Source organism: Anguilla anguilla, chromosome 16 (assembly GCF_013347855.1).
Source record: "Anguilla anguilla isolate fAngAng1 chromosome 16, fAngAng1.pri, whole genome shotgun sequence".
Taxonomy (NCBI): Eukaryota; Metazoa; Chordata; class Actinopteri; order Anguilliformes; family Anguillidae; genus Anguilla; species Anguilla anguilla.
This window is the reverse complement of record NC_049216.1, coordinates 14,482,523-14,499,105: the sequence shown is the minus strand read 5'-3', so window position 1 is coordinate 14,499,105 and position 16,583 is coordinate 14,482,523. Positions and strand designations below refer to the sequence as shown.

Here is a 16,583-nt window from a genome sequence, read left to right as displayed (position 1 = left end):
AGGAGGGGCAGAACAGAAATCTGTAGGGGGGCTACACTTTGTGGGAGGTCTTATTGTTCCACAGACAAGGAAACTGGTATTATCTATCATTTTTTTAAAGGAAAGTTGCTCTGTGAGGGTTTTTTCCTGCTGTCGTTTTCGTGTAGATTTCTCTTCACCTCAGTCCTGGGACGGTTTCCTCTCCTGTGCAGCAGACTACACCTGAGAAAGGAGCTGGAGTAGATCTCTGCCTTCTGAGCATATCCCAATTTTAACCCCCCCCCAACCCCCCCCCCCCCCCCCCCGCTCATTCCTATTACTCCACTTATCCCATCTAATCTGTTACCCCACCACCCCTCCCCCAAATGTAGCAAAACTGTGATCCCTATGTCATGTAGATTGAGAGAAATTCAGACCGCCATTTCTCTCTCAGAGTCACCGCAACTCAATAGTTGTGAAAAATGTCCCAATTAAATAATAATAAAAGTACATAAATAACTTGTACCCCATTCTAAACCCACATAAACACCCAGCCTATCCTAATTCTGCCTTTCCGGAGGGCCAATTAAAGCTCCCCCATCAACCTCTCCACACCCCGCTGGGATTGAAATCCAGTCCATGTCCTCATTATGAGCAGCTGTGGGTCCTCACTCTCAGACACTGCACCTCCAGCATGCAACACTCTGAACACAGCCAGGGCTGTTGCCGGGCTGCATATCAGCACTGTGAACACAACCCCCCCCCCCCCCCCCCCCCCTTACGCCCCACACACGCACACACACTGATAAACACACTATGCTGTAGCTGCAGTCTGGCTCATTGTGAATGGCCTGCATTTATTTAAAATACAGCTGAACAATACGTCTTCCACTCCCCCATAGGAAGATTTGGAGACACATCTTAATGACTGCAAGTTATGTGATTTTATTGCCAAGTTTTGGACAATTATAATGGGCCAATCAAACCTGTTTTGGACAGAAATTTAAGTACTTTTACAAATAAATGAGTTACAGATATTTATATATATAAATATATATTTAGCAAAGGTTGGCTGCATTTATTTTGCTGTTGAGGGTCAATACATTTGGGATGGTCAGTAAGGTTGGTCTATCTATTGAAAGGGAAAAATGGGGGTGGTAAGTGCTGCAGTATGTGGTGTTGGGGAATTAATATTGAAAACTCTTATCTGGTCTGCATTAGTAATTGGGGAACCAAAGCCTACAGGCAGTTAATAACTGCCAAATTCGCTCTCATTGTATCTGTAACACAGGCTACAATGAATACAAATTACACAAAAATGTCGGTGTAAAATGAATCCGCCCACAGCATCTGGGTAGCCTAATTTCCCAACACATCATGTTCTTTGTTTGTCTAAATTTGGTGCGGTAGAGAATAGGACAGCTCATGTCTGTGCAGCCTTTGAGCAGGACAGTAGCATCTTTGTGGAATGGCAGTAGGTGTGGTTTGATGGCAGTGGGTGTGGTTTAACGACAGTGGATATGGCATGCTGACAATGAATGTGGCTTGATGACAGGGTTTTGATTGATCTGGGTGAAGATTGTTGCCAGTGGGTGTGACTTCATGGCGTAGAAGCTAGGAACAGGCCTTTGAGTTATGTACTAATACATTTTAGGTTCAGACACCTGTATAACTTGTATACAAAGTAATTTGTATTCCAAGATTTTAGAATCCACATAGAATTTATAAACAGAATTATTATTCAAAATCCAGAATTATTATTTATTCAAAATAATATATAAAATTATGCTAGTACCGAGCTATATTTTAATTTTCAAACATTTGAAAAATATTTAATTGAATGGAATCAACCAAAACAACACTTTTCTCATGTTAAAAATTTCCAAAAAGGAATGAAGTGCCACTAATATTCACATCCTTGTATTAAGTGGTATCTTTAGTTTTTAATTTATTTGTTAGTAACTGTCTCCTGACTAGTGAAGTTCAACAACCCTTGTTGTATTTCTTCTGAGAGTTCTTTACCTTTCCCCATAGTAATGGATAACAAGTGAATTTAATGTGTGTTACCTCATTTATAATTTTTATATACTTATTTGTTCGTTTTGAAACACAACCTTTTGAAAAATATATTACTGGTTGAGCAAAAATCATTTCTCTGAGCTGTTGAATTAGAATACAATAGGCTGTTTTTCACATTTTTGACCGTACAATATAGCTTTTTTTGCCTACAATGTTTATTTTATGTAGCCTTTTTTGCTCATCTTCATCAAGGCCTCCAAATGGAAACAGCAGGGTGGGGTTTTTTTATTTTTTGCTATGTACTTTTGAATTTTGGATTACATACATTTGGATTTGCAATCAAAAGATGGACAAAAGGGCATAAACAATTGGATGGACTGTGAATTGGGTTCACTTTGGGACGGCATGGGTTAAGCGCTGGTGCATTATACGAGGAGTTCTCTGGCCCCTCCCTGGACCGCAACCGGAGGCCGGGCCGGCTGGTCGCTGCAGACAGTGTTACCGCATCTGTCTGCTACACGGCTGCATCCCCCTATATGACCCCTCCCTCTCTTCATCCTACCGGCACTCGCATGAGCGGCTGCTCGTCTCGCTCTCAAGTTGCCGGACTTGTCGCTGTGTACAAACACAGCCCATCAGTTACGGTATGTACATCACACTGCGGGTGCAATGCACTGCATTGGACGCATTTCCACCGCAAAGGCGAAATAACGTGTTTTCAGTCTGATACATTTTTTGGAGCTGCTCTGTTATCTGCGGTAGTTAAGTCAGATTGTTGGTTATCGCTCGCCTGCATGCTTTCTTGTTTCTGTGCGTCTGCCCCTCTGTCGCTGCTTTGGATATGAATTGTCTTCGCTCGTTTTCTTCGAATAGGCTATGTGCATTACCGTCTAGACTGTTGCAATGCGGGCAGCTGGTCGTTTCTTGGCGTTTAAGATGCTGTTCCTGGTGGTCTGATAATATAAACAAATGCACCCGCTTGAACCTGATCAGAGAATTAACTAATTAAATAATCAGACAGCTACTTACATCTACCTGGACAAGTGTCAAGATACAGGATATAAACTGATGGATTTCCCTTCTCTTTGATTAAATGTTTAACGGAGTAGATTTATTTTAGCCACATTGTTTTTTGTTTGCGGTGGTTTTGCATTTATTTCAGAGAAAAATCACAAAGCCTCAAAATTCTGTTATTTTACTGAGATAATTATGCGGAACGAACCGCCTTCGGTGAAAACGGGTCTTCGGCGACTTCCAAGTTGAAAGAGGAATCATTTTTGAGGTACGAGACCTCGTTCTAAATTCGCCGAGGAAAAGACGGTGAATTGTTATAACGTATTAATGCCAATGGCTGCTGGAATAGGCTACACTATACGGACCCAAGGAGTTCAGTCTGTAGCCTACTAAATGTGCGTGATTAATTGCGGACTGAATATTGAGCATTTGCTATATAAGATCAGGGAAAACATTAGGTTAACAGTTTGATCTGGTTTGGACAATAGCCTACTTGTTAGTGTTTGGGGTTATGTAGATGTAACAGTTTTATACTAATGCAACACTATTAGACATGGAGTTAGTTTAAAAATGACCTAATTTTGACAATGTCATCGCGTTTAGTGCGTTACATTCTATTTGCTCTGAAAGTGTTTTTGCGTCTGCCACTGACCAATTTTAGGTCAGTTTAATAAATTACAAGGTCATAAAGATTAATGCTTTTTGTGTTGATACGATGGTCAGTGTGTTACCGGGGTGAGCTGAGGTCGATTCCTAGTTTCCCCGGCCTCAATAAGTGGCGGAGTCGTCGGTGCTATCTTTGTGGTGCTCAAATAAACGGGAGAAATGCTACCTGCTGGATTGCGTCGCTTTCGGAGATCTGGACGTAATAACCCCCAAAAAACAGCTTTGTGCGAGTAATTGTGATAGAGACAATCTTTCGCAAAATACTCGACTCGACTGTAATTACCTGTACTCTTAGAAAATAAATAAATGAAAATGAATAAATAGCCTACGTAAAAAATAATTATGGACCACTTCAAACGTTGATTTGTTTAAAAAAAAAAAAAACGCAAGCGAAAAGTCAACAGGAAAGCAGAAACAAAACAAACAAGAAAAATACTGCGCAGTTTTCTCTTCATTGATTTGCATTAAGGGGGTGTGACCAATTTGAACAGGAAGGCTAGGTAATGGTGTTTTCATATTAGATCTGCAGGACCCTCCCCTTGTGACAGAAATAACCGTTCCTTTCAGGGATTTTCGACTTAGAAAATGCATTTAAACCGATAGTATAGGTGAATATATATGTCACTGTAAAATGTGTATTATTAATGGGTGGTGTCCTGGTATTAGTGTTTTGCTATTGAAGCCCCAGCAAAGTTATTGTTCTTTATATCATGGCTGTGCTATACTGCAGCAGTCTCAGTGTTTGACTGATGCAATCTGCAGCTGAAACATCATAGCAGATAATGGAAATTTAATTTGTCAACAATTTGTACTGATGCCAATGCAGTTTGATGTATTTCAGCAGTTTCACAGAAGCACGTGATGTCACATGGAGCCAGTCCCACAGCTAACACCCGCTGTGTCAAACAGGAGTCCAGGGCTTGAGCTCTGAGACAGGAAGAATGGAATGTAAAAACCTTTTTCACTGTAAATCTGCCTTAATCTGGGACTGTCCCACTCACAAGCTAAAAAATGCAACAAGCAATTTTCTCATCACAGACGAAACCCGCTGCTTCTTATGATGGTCTGTACATGTGGGACAAATCCATGCACTGTCTGATGATTTACCTACACAAGCCTGCCACCTGCCAGAATATAATATTGCGGATCATGTGATTATTTGACCAGGAGTATATTAGATGTTAATGGTTATGGTAATGGTATCGAAGATCAAAGAGCAGGAGGTGGATAAGAAGTGTAGGCGTGGATAGTGAAGGGAAACTCAAGGGTGTGTGAGGTGGAGGGAGGGGTCTAGACACAGGTCTGGCTTTGGCATATCTGGGTGGGTGCTTTTTTTAGCTTCCGCCACTCTGCAGGGCTGCACAGCAATGCAGTTGTCCTGCCTCACCCTGGAGCGGCTGCGAGAGAGGACAGGCCTAAGTAGAATGAGAGGGGGTTTGATGTTAGGGGAGTGTCCTGGTCTAAGTAGGCGGGGCTGAGTGGAGTGAGAGGAGATATAAATTTAAATATAGCTCAGTACTCTTATTACTTATGCCTCCCACTACATTCCCTTTAGTCACCCTCTTTCCCCCCTTGCTATTCTTCATGCTCACTCTACACTTTCCGCGTCTCACAAGCAACGGCATCACCCGTGGTTTTCTTCAATATTGCAAGGTTATTGGTCTGATCACGTGATGCATGTAGAAAATTAATTTCTGAAAGCAATAGTAAAGAAATGCTGACAAACCACAAATGGCTCAATGCAGTCATCCAATAAATTCCTAAATGCAGAGTCTGTCCTAGGGGTGGGACTTTTTATGATTTTCTCTACTTGATGGCAAGCTTTTTCCTTCTCGATTACTTGAGTACTCTTTTTAAAATAAATTAATCAGTTAATGTTTCGGTGCTTGAAGCCCATTTGACTTTAGTAGACTAATTGGCTGCAGACATGGTTTGATAGATGTTTTATTTAGCTATTCAGGGAAATAAAGACATAAAACAGACAACACTAGGCAACATCTTAGAAGTCATGGCCTAAGATTATAAGATAATAATTTTGTGTCTCTCGTGTGCACTGAACTCAATGTACAAAGGACGACAATTATTGAAATACGAGACATTGTGGAAAATAAAATCACTAAATTAAATAGTCTATCTCTTACACTTGACAGCAGTTCAAAACTAAAACAATTAAAAAACAGGCAGGGTGACAGTTACGAACAGCAATGCCTGATGCTCACAGGAGAAAATGTGTGAGTCTTCAGCACTATGCACAATCTTATCTTGTGAGCTACAGCTACGTGTGTAACTTGCTTTGGCCGACAAAAAATAATTGTGTGCTGCAAGAGATGTTGTAAGCTATTGATGCTTTATAGGCTATCATATCATTCTTACATCATTGTGACATTTTTTGTGAACTACTTTCACATTTATAAGCCTGTCTTTTGAATAGCCTAAAGATGGTAGCCTAGATTCAAGATGAGATTCAAGTGCTTTTAAATGATTACTCATTACAGCATTAAATGCAAAAAACGCTATTTCATTTTATTCCAAGAAAATAACAAAACCATGTATAAATGGTTGAATGTATGCTTCATTTTCTTCATTTTTCATTTAACAGACATACTTAATGAAATTTAATTTTTCCATTTTAGGTGATAGAGTACAAATGAGGTTTAGGCTGGTGTTAGTGTTACGAAAATGTTAAGTGTCAGGGATGAGGCAAGATTATGGTTTTGTTTTCAAGCTTGGGAAAGGGTTAGGACAAGGGTTAGTCTTTGATTTTAGATGATTAAGTTTTTCACTGGTAGGAATGTAACACCATTGGCTTAAATATTTGGATATGTTTTAATTGAAATACTTTTTACAAAATAAATGACTTCAAACACATTACTATTTCTTTTATTGAACTGATGACATTTCTGTTGTCTTAGATCAATTGTAATTGAAAAAAAGACAAAAATTTAAGAGAACTCCTTGGACTAGAATTAGATTTTAGGGCTAAAATTAGGGCTGGGGCTAAGGTTAGGGTCAGGAAATCAGTAGGTGTTAGGGTTGAGGCAAGATTTTATGTTAAAGAACTTCAGAAACAAGGCGAGGGTTAATCTGTTTTTGTGTTAGTCTGTCACTTGTAGGATGTAGCACTATAGTCTTATATATTTTGAGATACATTTTTCAAAATAAATAACTTCAAACACATTTATTTGTATTTCTTTTATTGAATTGTTATTTCAGTTGTTTTGTTTGTCAATTTTCATTAAAAATTAGATATTTAAAAGAACTCCCCAGGCTAGAATGAGGTTTTAGGGTTAAGCATTGTGGCAGGTTAAGCACTGTGGAATAAACCTTTGATAAATGTTTCAGTAGAGAGGAACTGTGATGTGTGGCCTTGGGCCCCCTACCGATGCAGCATATTAGCAGTTTCTAGCACTGTTTGTCCTTCCTTACAGCTTACTGGATGCACTCTGCTGTTAACTGAATGCCTGTTCAATGCCCCATGGTCATGGTGTCTAATACATATTTATGACATGCTGCAGGCTTCCACCAGCTCAGTCCTTGTTGCTTATTGCTTAATCTTTGTTTCATTGAGTTTATGGATTTTGTCTGGAGACAAAGGAGTATTCTAATGGTCTCTAGCCATGCCTTGAGTTGCTGCTCTAGGTCTAGAGCACTTTTCCAGTGTCACTACTGTAAACAAAATAAAGCTGAATAATTAAACAAAAATCCAGCTGTCACACAAATCCTGTTTCCTGTTGCGTTGTTGGTCTCTCCATCTGCTGAAGCATGGATACATGGCTGTCCTGCTGTTCCCTGGTGTGAGTACAGATGCACAGGCTTGGAAGAGCTGAATCATATGCAAAAGTGCTTCTCTCGGGACACGTTTCTGCAGCAGGCATGTTGTAGTTATGTACGTGGTACCTGCTATTGCTGTTAAACCAAATTCCACTAATGATGTTATTTTCTAATGGGCAATTAATTGGTCCTGGGTTGTTTGAACCAATGAATAAGTCTTGAAGTCATTCATTACACAGTTCACATAGCAACTGTGTGTGTGTGTTATTGGGCAAGGGAAAGTGACTCATGAAAAAAAACAGAAAATGAAAGCATTTTGTGGCCGACTGTCAGTTCAGAGAAAGTTCTAGAATCACTTCCATCTCCGCAAACAGCATAATGGCAGCAGCAGGTTTTTTAAAAATATCTTTTCCAAGTGAGTCTGTAATAGTGATAAGATCTCAAGTCTGAAGATACATTTCAGTGAGGCTTTAAAGCTGAGGCAAGTGTGCCATGTGACCAGACTGTGTGCCCAAGAATGCCAATTGGCAGCTTTAGGTTTTACCTTTATAGACAACCTTTATCTGCCTTTGCAGCTTATCATAATTACTTGCATTATTAGCACTGCCGCTTTTCTTTTTTTACCTGATACTTAATTGATCAGCTGTTCCTACTGATTGACCAGAGATTTAACTCGCTTGGTGCCCCAGGTTTAAATCAGTCCTGATAGAGGGCCAGATTTCAGTATCCCTGCCTTAGTAGCTTCTTAACTGTGGCACCCAGTGCTGAGTATGATCTCATTTCTGGCGCCTGCTGTTTCCAGGGCAACATGATGCAATTCTGCCACTGCTTGGGGAGGCTGATGGCATGCCTGTTTCTGGCTTGCTGTGTCCCCCCTCCCCCTGGCTGCCAACCGCAACCCGTTGGCTTGGCAGGATTTGGACAGGACAGGAGACCGGTTTTCTTCTGGCAGTCTTGGGGTTTTCTCATAGTCAGTATCTCAGCACAAAGTACACACTGCGCCCAGTTGTAACAAAAATGTACATTCCTCCAGGCGCATTCCTCGCATGCACAGGGCCATTACAGACGGACACTGGTGTGGGTTTTTACAAATTATCCATTTATATTGCTGGCCATTTTCCGAACCTATTCAGGTTCAGCAGCTTGCTGGATCAGGTGTGGTGTCTGGGGCACTGCAGCCTGCCAGGTTACACTGAGGTTAAGAAGATCTATGTCATTGTGTTCTCACTGATGTGCTGGGACAGCCCTGAGCATAAGACTCTACATACTGGCTGACATTCCCACTTTTTACTGCATCAAAGTTGCCCAGGCATTAGTTGTACTTGAAGTGGACACAGGTCATACTGAGGAGACTGAGTAGTTGACTGGGGGTAGGGTGTTACCGGACTGCACTCAGGTGGTTGTCTGTGGTTGAGTGGCACGGCTGTGATTATCACTGAGGATTTAAATGGATTACCAATGGAATCTTCCAGTTCCAGTGCCAACCGAATAACAAGACATAGATTACAGGCAGGAACTAGGACACCAGCTTTCTGAAATGCTCGCGAGATGCCAACCGGTGAACAGGAGGGATGTTTAGGTGCCGCAGTATAGAAGAAAGTGGAGGATGGGAAGTGAAGTTTAGCAGTATAGGAGACTGTATGGGATGGCAGTGCTGGTATAACAGAGCAGTGGATTGGATTGGATAGGCGTGTATGACAGTACAGAAGACTGTACTGGTGGCTAATGAAGATGCAGCGGTATAGGGAACCACACAGAAGGTCGTGTCTATATGGAGGGGAATGATGAATCATGCACTGGCCACTATAAAAACAGATTTGACTTCAGTTTCAAACCCAGAAAATCACTTCAGGCTATAAATACCTATGATGTTGAGTCCTCAAATCTGAAAAATTATGTAGAATTCTCTGAGAATTATTTGTCAGGTTTAATCAGTTCTCATAAATATTGTTATTGGGAAAGTCTTACACTTTGTTATTGTTCCCAAAAAATCACACAGATATAATACTATACCGAGATGATATTTTGCTGTTGTACATTTGCAGTTGAAATGGCCTTCTGTTCTGGATGTCACTAGTGCAGTAATTTTATTTTGTTCTATACACAGTACGTACCTATTGAGCACTACATGGCACATCAGCCCACTTTACTGTATCTCGGTAGTACTGTGATGTATATTCTCAGAAGTGTGACCTCACTGTGCAGTGTTTCTGTTTGCAGTGTTAGACACAGCAAATAGACCCGCTTTGCTGAATCCCAGAAGCACTGTACTGTATATATGCAGTGCAGAGGAGAGTGCTGCCGTCTCTGGTCTGGGTAATCTGTCCCGTAAATGTGCTGATCTGCGAGGCTACCTGCTGACGGAGGCCTGACTCAGCAGCCCACCGCCTGAGAGCCGGCCTGCTGCAGTGCTGGAGTCAGCCCCAAAACATTGATCCAGGATCAGCTTGCCCAGCCTTAAGCCGCGGCCCACAACCATTTTGATAAATAAAACACTGATCCAGAATCATCTTGCCTTGACTTGAAGCTCACCGCAGGCCTTTTGGATGCAGCTCATCAAAACATATGCAGAAGAGAAGATTAGAAGCTTCTCAGGCTGTTTAGCAGCAGTGTGGTTGGTCTACAGAACCTTGTCAGGGTGTCCCTTGTAAATGATATAGGGAATGCAGAGGTAATGGTTATCCTGTTGGCTCTTGTTACATAGTCTGTGTGTCAGTATAGAGGTTTCTCTGGTATCTGACCATCCTTATTGATTAATATATGGAGGTCAAGCCCTGTTTGTCTCCATTTATGCACCTTGCTGTTGCTATAATGTTCAAAGTTAGGAGTCATTTGGGTGTGGATTGGGTGGGGACGATCACTAGGGCTTGTATACCAGTGCTAACATTAGGCTCAGTGGCACTGTCCTCTGTGCTGAAAAGCATAACTGTACTCAAAACGGGGCCCACTGCCCACCATACCTCCACTGGCGATGTAGCCATGACCTAAGGCAACATTCACATAAAACACGTAAACTTCCCTTGAAGTTCAGCACAATCATTCAAAATATAGAAGACAGGAAGTATTTTCAGTATTTAAACTGGCAAGCATTTAATGATAAGCAAAAGCAACAGAAAAGATGAAATATTAAATAAGCCACATGATTCAATAAACACTACTGAAGAACAAAGTTCTAAATTTGGAGTGCAGAAGTAGAGCAATGACTTCTCAGTTTTAGCTTCTGAAAAAGATGTTTTAACATCTTTGTGTGTTCTGCTGGATCCTGGATAACAAAAATGTTTTCAAAAAGATTATTTTATTTTTATTGAATGCCTCTTGTATTGTTGGTTTCAGCATAGTAGAATATATAGTTCTTCAGATTAGGACCAGGGACTCATGTCCCCTATGAATTGCCAGGTCTGTAGTGGTTATGATAAAAAGTTATTTAAGGACACAGAACTGAAAGTTTATGTTTGGCATTTTCATAATGGAGCTGGCAGGTAGAGTGATTCATTTTTCTTTTACTTTGTTGAAATAGGTCATGATCCTTGTATTTCTCTGTTGAGGTCTACTTTTGTGAAATGTCCCCAAATGTCACCCTGCTTCTGAATCGCAGTTGATTCATAATGTACAGGGAATGCGTTATTGTGAAGCATGGAAGCTACATGGCAGTGCCTTCCACAGTACTGATCAAAATTAATGTTTATGAACTTTTAGAAATGTGAAAGTTACCTTGCTGGGCAGAGTAGTGAGAAACTTTTGAAGAATTCACAGTGAATTTCAACTGTCCTAGCTCACAGGAATTTACTGAAACACTGCCATTTGCTTCCCCCCCAAAAAAAATTCCTGGTTCGTTTCTCCCTTAAAAGGATTGTCAGTGTCCAGAATGTGACTGTGGTCCTCTTCGAGATGGCAGAATGTGAGAGGAGAGGAGAGGGGAAAAGAGGAGAGATGGGGGGAGGTGCTTGGCAGAACACCCTGCTCTTTCCTCAGCACTGTTGGATCAACAATGCAAATCACAGAATCACTCGTGCCTGACATTTACTGCGCTGCTTCACCATTTTCTCCCTACCTACTACTGTGTTACAAAAGCTTAGCCTACTACAATACTTCCTTTACAGATCAATATTTGCCAACTGTGCTACCCGTATGATTTATGAAACAATGAAAAAATGTTTAATATTTTTACATAACCCTCTCAAAACAGATATATTATCGGAATGTGCAATCTCTGCACTGCTGGGGAATGGTGAGTTATGTGAGTATTGGGGTTTAGGGGATCTCCCAGAGTGTGTTTCATAGTGGTGGCAGTGGGGTGAGTAGGTGTGTTTGGTTTCTTAGGGAGTATGAGGAGTGGTGGTGTATTTGGCAGTGATTGAGCTGAGTCGAGGAGTGTTTATTAGTGATTGAGCTGAATGAGGGTGTGCTTGATCATTGGGGAGATGGTGAACCTGTGTGCATCCTGTGTGATTAGGCCACATTCCCTCAGACAGTAAGACGCTTACAGTGTGGGCCAACTGCAGCTTCTGGGATCAGTACTCCTCCCCCTCACTGTAGGAGTAAGCAGCACTGAGGAGCACTGTAACAGGAAACGACTGCACGAGAAGCTCCAAGCTCTAAAACAGCTGTGATTCTGTCTCTAAAATGGCGGGTTCTGTCTCTATATCTGCTCTGATTCTGTCTCTGAAACAGCTGTGATTCTGTCTCTAAAACAGCTGTGATTATGTCTCTAAAATGCCTGGTTCTGTCTCCATATCAGCTCGGATTCTGTCTCTGAAACAGCTGTGATTCTGTCTCTAAAATGGCTGTGATTCTGTCTCTAAAATGGCTGTGATTCTGTCTCTATATCGGCTGTGATTCTGTCTCTAAAACAGCTGTGATTCTGTCTCTAAAATGGCTGATTCTGTCTCTAAAACAGCTGTGATTCTGTCTCTAAAATGGCTGTGATTCTGTGTCTAAAACAGCTGTGATTCTGCTTCTAATTCAGCTGTGATTTTGTCTCTAATACAGCTGCGATTCTATCGCTAATACAGCAGTGATTCTGTCTCTAATACAGCAGTGATTGTCTCGAATACAGCTGTGGCACTTGTGTGTTTAACAGACATGCACCTCTGAACATGTTGTTTAATGGCCAGCAGGGTTATACACATGCAAACGCTTTTAAAATAGACTGTGTGTTGTGTTTTGCTGTGCTTTTCCTCTTCAGTGAAACCACACTGCCTCTGCATATAGGTTCCAACCAAACTTTCCATGCAAAAAGTAAGATTTAAAAAAATCCTTTAACAGAGAGGGCTATTGGAGGAGGGCCCAAATGAGCGGAGCAGCCAGTGCTGTTCTGCTCCATAGAAATGCGAATGAATCACATTGTTTCTCATCAGGCCCTGATTTCCTCTCTGTAACTCAAAGGATATGAATGATGCAACTGTGTGCAACGACTCTCTGGGATAAGTGCTCAAGAGTGACATCATGCCCAGTTTGATGAGTCATTCTTCAGCAGCGTCTGGGCTGTGTTTCTAGGAGACAGAGGCCCGGTCACCATGATACAAATGTATTGCTATGGAAACAGGCCATAGTGGTCAGGAGTGCGCAGTTAAAAAGACTTTCTGAATGTCTTTGTGTGATGAAGTCATTTCCGCACAGCAGTAATACTGGGATGTATGCCGGGTAACACTTCCACATACTGAAGCTCTCAAGATATTTTTTGCTAGTTAGTCCAGGACCAAGGAGCCAGCTGAGGGCCTTTTTACCTAAGTCAGTTGTTATTCTTGGTACCTGGAATTTTATTAAAGATTGACAGTGTTGATTAAAAGAACTTTGACTTTTATACAGAAAGACATGACAGTAGAGTACCAAGTACAATTTTGTAAATGAAAAAAAAACTGATATCTGCATCTGGGATTTCTGGGGAAAACCAGCTGATGATATCAACTTAAGATGAATTAACACTTTATTTCTAGCACTTTGCTGTTTCTCTAACAGCATTCTTCTGACAGTTCTTGTGTTAAGAATAATATTGTCTTGAAGGAATTAAATTCAGTCACCAAAAACACAGAGCACCTTCAGCAACCTGGTGACTGCAGCACCTACACAACCAGTGCAGACCAGCAGCACGTCCCTGCCTTCTGTTAAACTCCAGGAGCTCTGTTCTACCTTGAATGTCATGTCTGTCCTCTCCTACCCTTTTTCTCCTTGCTGCTACAGTGTCACTGAGTCCCCACAGGCTGCAGCACAAAAACAGCCTGACCCCTGTAAAGCTAGCTGCTCTGGTTTCTCTGGTTAAGCCTGCTAACTCACTAGCATTATGCGCTTAATATGTTAGTATGATAGAGACTTGGATATTGCTACATTGTTTGTATTGCTCTGTGCAAATCCTTTCAGGAAGGATGCCTCTCCTGCGCAAAAATGCTGCAGTGTGTCTGGTAGGAGTTGCTGGTAACAGCCAGCTGACAGTCCCCATGGTAACAACCAATGGAAACTATCCACTGAACATAGCAAATCCTCACTGTGGGAGAGCATACACCTGTGTTTGGGTAGTTATGCTTCCACACTGTGGCTAAGAGTATGTTATGGTCACATTTTGCATTGCATAATTGTTTTTAAGTTAAGTGTAATGCAATAATGCAGTATTATTGTATTTGGTTTATTGGTTTAGTAGATGTCCTGATCCAGAGCAACTTATTGTGTCTTCAGCCAATGAGAGTTAATGTTTCCTGCTCCTCTCAAGCCTCATAACTGGCTTAACTATGATGAGTGTCTGTCATTGGCTCTTCTTGTAAATTGTATTTTTTCAAACACAGAGCTTTGGATGAAGGTTTGTAAATGATAGTTATTTTTGATGTCAACTTCAAATGAACATTATTATAAAGCCTCTTTTGGACTAAATGATAAAAAAATGAGTGGAATATGAAACCTGACCTTTATTGCTTATTTCCTGAGTTACAGGCTGTTCTTGATAAGCTGGCTTGTCATGTCAAGAGTGGTAAATCTGAGTTGTCTGCTGGGTTATCACCACCTGCAATTCATGTCCATTCCTATCTTCGTGTTATTTTTATTTGTGAAGCTTGCCCTTTGAATCCTTGCCTCGGGTCATTCTTTCTGCTACAGTGCCACAATGAACCATGTGCATATGAACACAGCAGATCTTCATTCAAGTGAATGAATTCCCTTTATCACTGACCTATTGTGTTGGTAACCCATACACTACCACTTAACAAAAAGTTTATTCAGCTGCTGTTACAATGTATACGACTGGGATTATAGTTCAGACAGCACACCCGGGTGTGTTATGCATTTTGGTGTAGCTGTGTGCTACTATAATGTGATGCCATGGATACTTGCTATTCATAAACTGATTCTGGCTTTCTCCTGTCATTTTAAATGTGTTGGCAAGGAAACAGGTTCCCTACACAGTGGTATAAATTGATTCTGCATCCATCTGCTGGGTAACATCTGCATCACCAATAACAACAATTAGCAACAGGCATGAACAATGATGGAACAAAGCAGTTTGGTGGAATCAAATGTAGTCCTGCTTTAAGTGAATAATAATGAAAAAAACATACAGATACAGGTAACACAGCAGTTATATGTAATTATATTTTAGCATTTTGTAGATGTTCTCCCTTGGAGTGACTTAAACAGATTACATTTGTTTCATACAATCATTTTATATAGCTAGATGTTTTTTGCAAAAGCAATTCAGGTTAAGCACCTTGCTCAAGGGTACAATGGCATTTCCCCAGCTAGGAATCAACTTTGCACCGCTGAGTGACAAGGCCAGGTCCCTAACTGTTATTCTACACTGCCACCCTTGTTTTAATAAGGCACAGCTTTAGGAACACAGTAACCTTGGTTATGGTCTCATTCCTTGCCAGCCTATTTCTTGACCTACTTCCATGTTCCAGCTTTTCTACTCTTGTAGATGTTGTCTCTTTGCTTAACATCTGCCCGGCGTAGGGCCGTCCTGAACCTCCCCAAAGCTCTGAGTGTTTTCCACAGGGGAGCTCTGGATGAGCTCAAGTGCAGGATTTTGTGTCCTGCTCTCATTATGGACTGTGACCACATATGGAATTCACAGCAGTAGATGTGATCTGAATATAAGTTGAAGTTTGGTTCCCTCTGTGTCTCCCTCAGGACAGAGAACTCTGCACCACTGCAGTGATGTCCTGGAGACTGTGGTCTTAGTCAACCCCTCAGAGGGCGCCGTCACATCTGAGGTGAGAGAACAAATTGTCCAAATCATGTTTATATAATGAATAATATGTAAAATGATGTCATTGTGTTTTTTGAACACCCTGTTTTCTTTCCAATGTGGAATATCCAGTCATGTTCATGCTGCAATGCAAGCTCTATTATCAATTCAGGAGAGCGCTGACAAGCATGTGCTCTCCACTTATCACACAACAATTCGCAAGTCCAATTCACAAAGACATGAATCAGAGGAAGACACTTTGTGCGCATCTCAACAGATTAACCTGCAGGTGCCCAATCGACTTGTGGGAGTTGTTGATGCACAGTGAGACACTGTCATCCCAGCTATTTGAAACCCTCATCCCTGGGTGATGCTAGAGCCAATTGTGCATCACTCTATGGGTCTGCCGGCCACTTTCAATACTCAACACTAACACCAAACCTTGGGGCGCATCAATGCACTAGACTCGTGCTTTAACAGGATGAGCCACCCAGAAGCCCCATAATTGTACTGGTTTAGACTTTTATGAAATGCAATAAATTTCAAACTCTAATCTTGCAGTGTTGGAGTTTAAATATGTTTACATAATGCATGTAAGATATTCTGCTGTTGTGTTGTCCTTTCTGCTGACCCAGGTCTGGGACTTGATCTACGACTCGGCAGCACATAAGTTACTGATTCTGAGTGGTCAAAGCAGTGACCAGGGCAGTGACCTCCTCTTGCAGAGCGGGGCATTCTCCTTCAAAAACGTCTCAGAAATCTTCTGTGATCCTGGGGTGAGCAAAGTGCCTGGTGAAATTAGTTTGCCACAGTAGAACCTTAAAGACACAACCCTGTCAGAAAAGGATGTCCTTCTGAGCTCCAAAATGTTTTAAACTTTGAAACTGATCTCAAAATACATGTATATTAAGTATCAAAAAGGGTTTAGTTTGATAGTCAATATTGTAAAAAAAAGTAAAGATGGAAAGTGAGCGGGAGTCCCAAG

At 41.3% G+C, this 16,583-nt stretch overlaps 1 protein-coding gene across 2 annotated transcripts in view; it reads left to right on the top strand.

Annotated features, from left to right (window-relative positions):
• LOC118215073 (microtubule-associated protein 1B-like) overlaps window positions 1–16,583 on the top strand; it is a 44,588-nt gene that overhangs the window by 9,036 nt on the left and 18,969 nt on the right. Inside the window, exons 1-3 of one of the 2 annotated variants that reach the window (XM_035395493.1) lie at window positions 2,430–2,621; window positions 15,541–15,623; window positions 16,234–16,374. Coding sequence is in view for 1 of the 2 variants with exons in the window: in XM_035395491.1 (XP_035251382.1) it covers window positions 15,541–15,623; window positions 16,234–16,374 (224 nt within the window). In the remaining variant the exon portion in view is untranslated. Of the gene's footprint in view, window positions 1–2,429; window positions 2,622–15,540; window positions 15,624–16,233; window positions 16,375–16,583 lie in introns of those variants that run through there. The other variant, XM_035395491.1, reaches the window with a different exon arrangement.